Source organism: Oncorhynchus masou, chromosome 7 (genome assembly GCF_036934945.1).
Source record: "Oncorhynchus masou masou isolate Uvic2021 chromosome 7, UVic_Omas_1.1, whole genome shotgun sequence".
In the NCBI taxonomy this organism is placed as follows: Eukaryota; Metazoa; Chordata; class Actinopteri; order Salmoniformes; family Salmonidae; genus Oncorhynchus; species Oncorhynchus masou.
The window spans coordinates 15,755,262-15,765,020 of record NC_088218.1 but is presented as its reverse complement, the minus strand read 5'-3'; the positions used below and the strand labels follow the sequence as shown (position 1 = coordinate 15,765,020).

Below are 9,759 nucleotides of genomic sequence, written 5' to 3'. Positions count from 1 at the left end.
TCACATTCTAAAGGAGTGCGTCCGAAAACGAGGTAGCTAGCTTCCATTTCTAGATGACTTTTTTTATTGTATCCATGGTCATGAAGCCTACATATCTGCTAGGTCTGCTGACTGTTTTGCAGCGTCCGTCATAATAAAAGTTTTTCAATGTACTGTTTTAAAGGACAAGAGAGCATATTTTTTTGTTGTTGTAGTGGTGACAGTATAAAAAAACTGTTTTTAATTAGAAATGTATTTCGTTTTACATTGTTCGAACAATGTTAAAGTAGGATCGTTGTCTCTACAGTACCTGCAGGGTTGGATGCCCAGCTTTAATCAAAGTCAAAACTACAGAGGATGGAGAGAGATTAGTTGTAAAGGAAATGGTTAAAATACACAACCATGAAGTCAGTGAGGTGAGTGGTCAACATAATGGGGTCAATTCCAGATGGCAATACCAGGATGCATTTTATAGTCTTACTGTTATGATAAAATACACTAGGACTATCACATAGCAATTACTGGTTGATGGTTGTTCACACATAATAAATGAATGTTCTTGTACAGGCTGCATTCAAGCACTACCCCAAGAGGAGACAACTATGTCCCGCTGAACGCGCCTAGTGTTCCGAATTGCTGACAAAGTACGATGGCAACAAAAGATTGGTGATCGAAGAGCTCACCAAAGTAACTGGAAAAGTCATCCTACCGAAGGACATTCACAACATTGCAGCGACAATGAACTGTCCTCCAAAATGTGAGCGAAAGAAACAAGAGGTGAGCAAAGGGATTCGAATGGTGATGGACACTGACACAAAGCTAAGAGAACAGGCAAGAAAAAGGTGGCCTGGATCTGGTTAGTATATCTGACATAATACGGGCTATTATGTTAAGGACGGTGCATTGTCATTACGTTGCCACAACGTTGGGGATGTTACACCCTCACATACAGCGGCGTAGTGGTGGTGGTTTATTTTTTTACCTGACCTCGAACAACCGCCCGGCAGTCTCATGAGCTTACACTCCGGTTCGCTACGTGGACTCCAGTGGTAATCAGCTTGGTAATAACAGGCTACAGTTTACCAACCGTTTCGACCTGTTATCCACCTACGTGCGCAGGACATTTGTCTGTGGGTTTCGCGTAGCACAGAACCATTACAAATATAATTATATTTCTATGCGCAGAACGTTGGCCCGGTCAATTTGAAAAATACATTGAGAAGCCAGTTCCAACACTCACATGTATAGCTGGCAGGGTTACAAACAGGGTTTCCATATAGGCAATATCAGATATTCTTTACGGCTGCTCTACTCAGCCTGATAACGTATGATTCAATTCCTATACTGTGTGTCTTCTCCATTCATTCCGATATAAAAGTGCATGACGAGGTGTAGCAGACATGCTTTAGTCTTTCAAAGAAGACACGTTGGCAACGACAGTCAAACTATCGTCAAGCACAATTTTGCTGGTAAAGAAATTGTTGGCAAACTTAGATTTTGGAGTGTAATGTCCCATTTTAATGTTACTGCTGTTCTGACTGTTGTTGAATGCACCTCTAAGCGGTCAAGGATCCAAGAGGGTAAGCGGCAACGCCTCCCTGGAAAACTCCTGCAGGAATACACTGCGAGTCCTCAAGGTCTGCCAGAGACTTGAGGTAGGCCTGGTGGAAAGACTGCTCACTTCATTAAACAACGATTTGATTTGTAACGATCATACAATTTTGGTGGTAAGCTTATGCTCTATTATAGACTAATATCAGTGTGTATTATCTACTGTGTTGCGTTAGATCCCAGTGTTCGGTGGCGCTGTGGAGCCTCTGATGGGCCACCCCCTGTCGGCAGGCTCCTTCCACGGGCAGGATGGGCTGGGGGACGCCCCTGACCCAGATGCCCCGGGCCTGGAGCTGCTGCAGACCGAAGGGGCTGTGGAAGCCATCATCAGGCTGGTCAATGAGAACCCTGGAGAGGTCGGTAACAGAAGGGTTAGGTTCCTAGGCTAAAACCAAACCCCAGCACCACTAGATCTATGAGAAATGTCTTTGCATTGGGGCTTGGAATCCAAACAAGAAGGTATTTTACTAGGATCCCCATTAGCTATTGCAAAAGCAGTGGCTACTCTTCCTGGGGTCCACATGAAACATAATACAGAACATCAATAGACAAGAACAGCTCAAGGACAGATACTACTTTTTTTTTTTTAAACACGTAGCCTACATATCAATGCATACACACAAACTAGGTTAAATAGGGGAGAGGCGTTGCTTTGTTTTTTGAAACCAGGTTTGCTGTCTATTTGAGCAATATGAGATTCAAGGAAGTTCCATGCAATAAGGACTCAATATAATACTGTACATTTTCTTGAATTTGTTCTGGATTTGGGGACTATGAAAAGGCCCGTGGTGACATGTCTGGTGGGATAAGTGTGTGTGGCAGAGCTGTGTGTAAGTTGACTATGCAAACAATTTGGGATTTTCAACACATTGTTTCTTAAAAAGAAGTGATGCCATCAGTCTCAACTCTTTGCCAAGAGAGACTGGCATGCATAGTATTTATATCAGCCCTCTGATTACAATGAATAGCAAAACGTGCTGCTCCGTTCTGGGCCAGCTGCAGCTTAACTAGGTCTTTCCTTGCAGCACTGGACCACACGGCTGGACAATAATCAAGACTAGACAACTAGAGCCTGCAGAAATAGCATTTTGGAATGGTGTCCAAAAAGCAGAGCATCTCTTTATTGCGGCTAGACTTCTCCCCATCTTTATAACCATTGAATCTATATTTTTGACCATGACAGTTTACAATCTAAGGTAACTCCAAGTAATTTAGTCTCAACTTGTTCAACAGCCACACCATTCATTACCAGATTCAGCTGAGGTCTAGCACTTAATGAATGGTTTGTACTAAATACAATGCTCTTAGTTTGAGATATTCGGGACCAGTTTATAACGAGGTCTAGTGCTTTGTTGCCAAGGTGTTAAGGGCATTTTTTGTCCCTTCATAGTAGATGTCTGGATTGACTCAGTGTTTTTCTCTGTCTAGGTGTGCCTGGTAGCTATGGCCCCATTGACCAACCTGGCCCTTGCAGTGAAGATTGACCCCCACCCTCCCGCAGAAACTCAAAGGTCTCTTCATCATGGGAGGCAACACTTGACTGTAAGGGTTTTGTCTATAATGCCATTTACATAGGCCTAGGGACTTGTTATCAACATACTTTGTCATACAGTCAATTGACCTGGTAGGATGTTACGTTATTATTTATATAATTTCATGTTTCTTGGGTATTGTTACTTGTGTTTGCAGCGAGGGGGAACACCACCGTGTGTGCAGAGTTCAACTTTGCTGCCGACCCGGAGGCTGCTTACATCGTCCTGAACCGCTTCTTCTGTCCAACCTACATCGCTACCTGGGAGTTCTGCTGTGAGAACAAGCTACCATGGGTAAGACCACAGGTTCTGGTCATCTACCTATACAGACTAAATAAAGGCTCACACACTACCAGGCTTATTGTAAGCACTGGTCCAGCTCTCACATCAGAGCAGATGGGAGGAAATGAGGTGGCCACTTTCAATTATTGAGATGCATCCACTGGCTTACTTAGACAATTCATTACTATCGAAATATCACTTGCAGCCTTTTTACAAAGATATTACATACATTTTGTTTGAGCAAATTGATTAGTCTTTTCTCCAAACCCAATTCTCTAATCTGAATCCTGCAGTCATTCTGTGACAACTGGCTGGCCCAGGACTCAGACAAGGCCCGCTTCATGGAGAGCATCTTCAAACACACAATGAACACCGTGGCCACTTGTGCTCGCTACCAACGGGAGATGACGGCTGGCCCGGGTTTTGTGTCGTGCGACTCGTACGCCATGGCGGCAGCCATCAATGACGGTTTCGTGTGGGTGTCTGAGCCGGTGGAGCTTCAGGGGACCTACACCCGGGGCATGATGGTCCTGGACAAGCTGGGAGTCCTGGAGAAGGAGCACCAAGTTGTCATGAGGACAGTGGACCTGGAGAGCTTCAAGGAGATGTTGATGGACTCCCTGAAGTAATAAGGGAACTACACCTATACCGCTGTCCCATATTGCTTTCAATTGTTTATTTTTACAAAATTATAGGGGAGGGCTCAAATTCCACTGTTTGTAATGATAGATCTTGATAAGAGGGAAACCGTTTGAGGTGGTGGATGTCTGTTTTGACTTACCATTATGTTCTGAATCACCATTTTACTTTATCAGGAAATAAATATTCTACAGTTGTCTTATATATAGTGAGGTCAACAGCAAACATCCATGAGTGATGTTATTAGTTGTTTTAGATTGCATTTCTTTCCTGTTAATGAAAAGGGGGATGAAGTAAAGCCTCTTTATTGAAAGTGCCCAGGAATGTACTCAGAGAAACGTCCCTTAGTCCAATTCAAATACAAATTCATTACTTTCTCTTCAATAAACAAGCTTTTCAGTACATCATGTTTAAAATAAAAACAAACCACAATTTGTGTATCTTACAGCCAAAGTATTATTTACAAAGTATACAAAACTGCATCACCATCCAATCACATTCCAGAATGAAAACATTGTCCATGAGTCCTCAGAGCCACCTGTCTGTGGGCTCTGGTCCTGGCTAGTGTCTACTGGACGCGGTACTTGTAGAACCAGCAGAGGCCCTTGGTGAAGTTCCATCCCAGGGAGAGAGAGAGGATGTAGAGGAGAACTAGCAGGGCGAAGGGGTAGAGAAGAACCACTGTGTTCTGCAGTTGGGGCAAGGCTGAGGAGGGACAGCGAGAGAGGAAATGAAGTAAATATACAGTTGGTAGACGTAACCATCGTTAGAGGGTCTGATGGTTTCACCCCCTTAAAGGTGAATAAAACCACAGAACAAATAAATGAAGCAGCCGCTTGTCATTTCCACTCACTACCAAATATGGCAGTGAGAGGAAGCACCACGTAGCCTAGTGGTTAAGAGCATTGGGACAGTAACCAAAAGGGCCCTGGTTTGAATCCCTTGTTGCTCTGGATAATAGCATCTGCTAAATGACTGGAATGTAAAATAAAGCCCAGTGGCCAGCAGAGGAAGGATGACCGACATTCTGCAAGTTTTGAAACATTTGATCTCAATACAGTTTTCTGTTCCCAAAACTAGAATCTTATGAACAGAGTGGACGTAGACTTTGCCAAAGTCATAAAAAAACATATTGTTTAGAAGGAGTGCAAAGGCGAATTGAGTTATAGCACATGGGCACTTAACAGAGTAGATTTGCAAGAACGGGCCAATAGGATCTCGCTAGCTCGTGCTTGGCTCTGCCCACCTCCTTGCTTGTTCTGCCCACTATGACTCATTTGTTCCCATTGGAAACGACAGGCTGTGATCTATCTTGGTTTAGTTATAAAAAAATCTTCGATAAAACTTATAGGGGGCCTCACCGTTGTATCCCAGGAATGTAATGTATAGATAGTAGCTGATGGCTGTCAGCCACAGACTGTTCCCTACAAAGTACCCCAGGAACCAGTCTGAGTTTATCACTACGATATCTGAAACAAACAGCAGGGATCAGACACCGTTACAACAAATAACACCGTAATATGTTAGAAATGTGTAATAACAAGTCTGCACTCACGGTTTATAAAGAAGAGCTGTAGGAAGTGCAGGATGACAAGCAGGGGGTAGAAGGCATTGAGATGCACATCGAAGGCGTAGCCCCACTCTACATCATAGTCTTTACTGGGCGGCTTCAGCAGGTACTTATTGGTGATGAACCTGGGGATACAGCACGGACAGGAAAGGGCCTTTAGAAGAGCCTGGGGAAGGACCAACATTTACACAGCCCGAAGACAACCTCTACCCTGTATCTGAAGGGACCAGATAGACATACACACAATATGATGCTTCTGGCTCCATGTGGCCTCAAGCTCCCAGCCACTCCATCTGGCCTCAAGCTCCCAGCCACTCCATCTGGCCTCAAGCTCCCAGCCACTCCATCTGGCCTCAAGCTCCCAGCCACTCCATCTGGCCTCAAGCTCCCAGCCACTCCATCTGGCCTCAAGCTCCCAGCCACTCCATCTAGCTCTTTCTGTAAATCTCTACTCACCACATGAGTGTGGAGATGAGCAGGCCCACGCCGATGCAGTCTATGAACACCACCCACAGCAGTAGCTTCAGAGTCTCCACAAAGCCCATGTCCAGCACCAGCCCAAAGCCCACTGTGGACACTACACACAGAGCACGAGAGACCGGTGTCAACCACAGCCACAGGACAAAAGCAGAAAGATGATATTGTAATTTGTAATAAATGTTATTTATTAGGATCCCAATTAGCTGCTGGAAAAGCATCAGCTCCTCTTCCTGGGGTCCACATAAAACATGACATAATGCATAGTTAAGGACTGAAATACATGCATTTAAAATGACACAACATACATATCAGTACATACAATATCTAGGTCTAATACATAGAACATTGCAAGTTGCAATACAAGATATATAAAATGGCTGTCTCTCTTCACAGTCCCCTTGTGCAGTAAGGTGTGCTATTATCTGTTTTTTTAAACTGGTTTTATTTCTAGCTTGAGTTACCTGGGGTGGCAGAGAGTTCCATGTCGTCATGGCTCTATTTAATACTGTGTGTTTCCCAGCCTCTGTTCTGGACCTGGGGACTGTGAAGAGACCTCTGTTTGCATGTCTTGTGTTGTACCGGTTAGTGTCCGAACTGTGTACCAACTGCTTGAACAGACAGTTTGGTACCTTCAACACATCAATATCTCACACAAAGACCAATAGTGATGCAGTCAATCTCTCCTCAACTTTGAGAAAGGAGAGACTGTCAGTAACATGCATGTCACTTTCCCTCCAAGTGAGATACGGGCTGCTTTGTTCTGGGCCAACTGCAATTTACCCATGTCCTTCATCTCCTCAACTTGCTCAATAGCAACATCATTCAATAATAGATCTAAACGAGGTTTAGCATTGAGCGAGTGATTTGTCCCAAAAATTATGCTCTTCGTTTGAGATATTCAGCACCAGCCTATTGCTAGTTACCCATTGTAAAACTGTCTGGAGCTCTGTGTTAAGTGTCTGTTATTTATTTTACTTGTATAAGTCTAACAAAAACAGCTCCCAATCTTCTATCAATTTCTTTCAGTCATTCATCATTTTTTAAAATGTATTTTACCTTTATTTAACTAGGCAAGTCAGTTAAGAACAAATTCTTATTTTCAATGACGGACTAGGAACAGTGGGTTAACTGCTTTGTTCAGGGGCAGAACGACAGATTTTTACCTCGTCAGCTCAGGGATTCGATCTTGCAACCTTCCGGTTACTAGTCCAACGCGCTAACCACTAGGCTACCTGCCGAGCATGTGGAGTAACTGATCATCAAAACATTTCCTTGAGACTACACAGTCTCATCACAAACTCTTTATGTCTCTGATCTGTTTTAATCACAAGTGAGATGAGACCAATGGAAAGAGGGTCCCATAACCAGGCATTAATACTCCAAATGATACATTCATTCCTGTCTGATTGGTGGTTACATCCTCAACAAGAAAGTCTTATTGCATCCTATTTTGAGTTTGTTAATGATTTATGTTGCTGCTTCATTTCTAGTCAAATTTAATATGATGCTTTAAAGGTGCTTTGCTTTTTGTTGGGTTGTGCATTTTTATACTTTCTCTAAATTGCAAAAAGTTATTTTAGTGGTCACACTATTGCTACACAGTTCTTCCCACTCCTTGTTTTTATAAAGCACACTTGATCAGAAAGGGCAGGTGATTGTTTAAGATCGACTGCTGTGAAAAACACCCAAGATACTGACCACAGAGCCAGATGCTGAGTAACACCAGGAAGGCAGGGTCGTCTCTGGCCCACTGGTCCTTGGTCTGCTTCCTGTAGTGGAAGTTACGATAGACTCTCTGTGGAGAGGTGAACAGGTAGAGCATCTGCCACACGGCAAACTCAAAGTCCATGGCTTTGAAGTGCAGCAGCCTCCTCAGGTATTTGTAGCGCTTGGCGCCCGCTGTGTGGCGTGCCGCATCGCGGGCACTCAGGCTTCCGTTCTGCGGCGAGGTGGTCGGTAACATAGTGCTGGGAAACACAGGAAGCATCACGATGACCAAATCAGAGCCATTGATATACAGAATTTGATTTACAGTGGAGGTGCAGTCTTCCCTTTCTCCCTGCATAGGGCTCACCTGGTGACACAGTACTGTCAGCTTATGTCAACATCCAAGAACCTGTACAATATTGACTTTTACCATGCAATTACATTAAGTCATTGCAACAGTCACATTGATTATTTCCTAAATGACCTTGTCCATCCTGTCAGTCTGTCTGCGGAAGTTTAGTTTAGACATCTTACTAGCTATCTGATATGTCTGTAACACACTCCAGCAGTCACGACAGATATGATATACTGTGCTCAGATTTTTGTTGACATGCCAGACTAACAGACTAGTAGCAGCTAGCTAGATGGCTCTTGAAAGCTAACGTCAGCTGACAAACTGTGGTTTTCCGTGCCAACAATATTGTTTAAACTAAAGTAATTTGTGCCAGCGAGTATCAAAACGTAAGACTAAACAAAGAAGCTAGCTATGGCTAGCTGACGTTAGGTCGGTGGCATAGACCCTTTGATGGATATGGAATTGTCTGGCCTTAGTAGCACGTTAGACAAGACTACAACTGAATGTATGGTTTAGTTGCACACAGAGATAAGAATGTTGGAATAAACGTACCTACTGAACCTCCTATTTTTAGAAGAAAGTTCCTTTTCCTCAGTAAAAAAATAGCTCTTCCGGACAACTGAACACGTAGAAACTTCCGGCAATTGACCAAGAGGCGCTTAGATATTGCATCTTGGGAATTGTAGTCAAAACGAAATTAAACAAGCTTTGTTGTAGTACAATCTATCATAACATATCACCACTCCCCTCTGACATAGCCAAAATAAAATAATAGATATTGATTTTTGCAAAAATAGCTCCCCGAGTTACACCAGGAACACACAATCCTTCCATCAGTGCTCAGACTGTCCGCAAGAGGCTGGACTGAGGGCATGTAGGCCTGTTGTAAGGCAGATCCTCACAAGACATCACGGGCAAGAATATCGCCTATGGGCACAAACCCACCATCGCTGGACCAGACAGGACTGGCAAAAAGTGCTCTTCACTGATGAGTCGCGGTTTTGGCTCACCAGGGGTGATGATCGGATTCGCGTTTATCGTTGAAGGAATGAGCGTTACTCCGAGGCCTGTACTCTGGAGCGGGATCAATTTGGAGGTGGAGGGTCCGTCATCCGTTTTGTCACCAAAGCCGCATATACTACCCACCACTGTGACCTGTACGCTCTTATTGGCTGGCCCTCGCTTCATACTCGTCGCCAAACCCACTGGCTCCAGGTCATCTACAAGACCCTGCTAGGTAAAGTCCCCCCTTATCTCAGCTCGCTGGTCACCATAGCAGCACCCACCTGTAGCACGCGCACCAGCAGGTATATCTCTCTGGTCACCCCCAAAACCAATTCTTCCTTTGGACGCCTCTCCTTCCAGTTCTCTGCTGCCAATGACTGGAACGAACTACAAAAATCTCTGAAACTGGAGACTCATATCTCCCTCACTAGCTTTAAGCACCAGCTGTCGTCGCAGCTCACAGATTACTGCACCTGTACATAGCCCATCTATAATTTAGCCCAAACAACTACCTCTTTCCCTACTGTATTTATTTATTTTTTTGCTCCTTTGCACCCCATTATTTCTATCTCTACTTTGCACATTCTTCCACTGAAAAT

The 9,759-nt window shown here is 44.0% G+C and overlaps 1 protein-coding gene and 1 pseudogene across 1 annotated transcript; one reads left to right on the top strand and one right to left on the bottom strand.

The window, feature by feature from the left end:
- The first annotated feature begins 1,523 nt into the window (after positions 1–1,523).
- Positions 1,524–4,445, top strand: LOC135542983 (pyrimidine-specific ribonucleoside hydrolase RihA-like; annotated as a pseudogene).
- On the bottom strand, positions 4,333–8,807 carry LOC135543373 (protein unc-50 homolog). The gene is made up of 6 exons (XM_064970581.1): positions 8,708–8,807; positions 7,792–8,060; positions 6,070–6,190; positions 5,599–5,738; positions 5,405–5,512; positions 4,333–4,748 (listed from the first exon to the last, which is right to left on the bottom strand). The coding sequence occupies exons 2-6, from the start codon at positions 8,054–8,056 to the stop codon at positions 4,612–4,614; spliced, it is 771 nt and encodes a 256-aa protein (XP_064826653.1). The 5' UTR covers positions 8,057–8,060; positions 8,708–8,807; the 3' UTR covers positions 4,333–4,611.
- Between the last annotated feature and the right edge of the window lie 952 nt (positions 8,808–9,759).

Excerpts from the sequence above, each read along its gene's own strand:
- LOC135543373 (XM_064970581.1), bottom strand. The coding sequence starts at position 8,056 with ATGTTACCGACCACCTCGCCGCAGAACGGAAGCCTGAGTGCCCGCGAT. Across the intron at positions 6,191-7,791 it reads ACTCAGCATCTGGCTCTGTG|TGTCCACAGTGGGCTTTGGG; the intron begins GTCAGTATCTTG and ends CTCTGTGTGTAG. Across the intron at positions 4,749-5,404 it reads TACATTCCTGGGATACAACG|CCTTGCCCCAACTGCAGAAC; the intron begins GTGAGGCCCCCT and ends GTCCCTCCTCAG.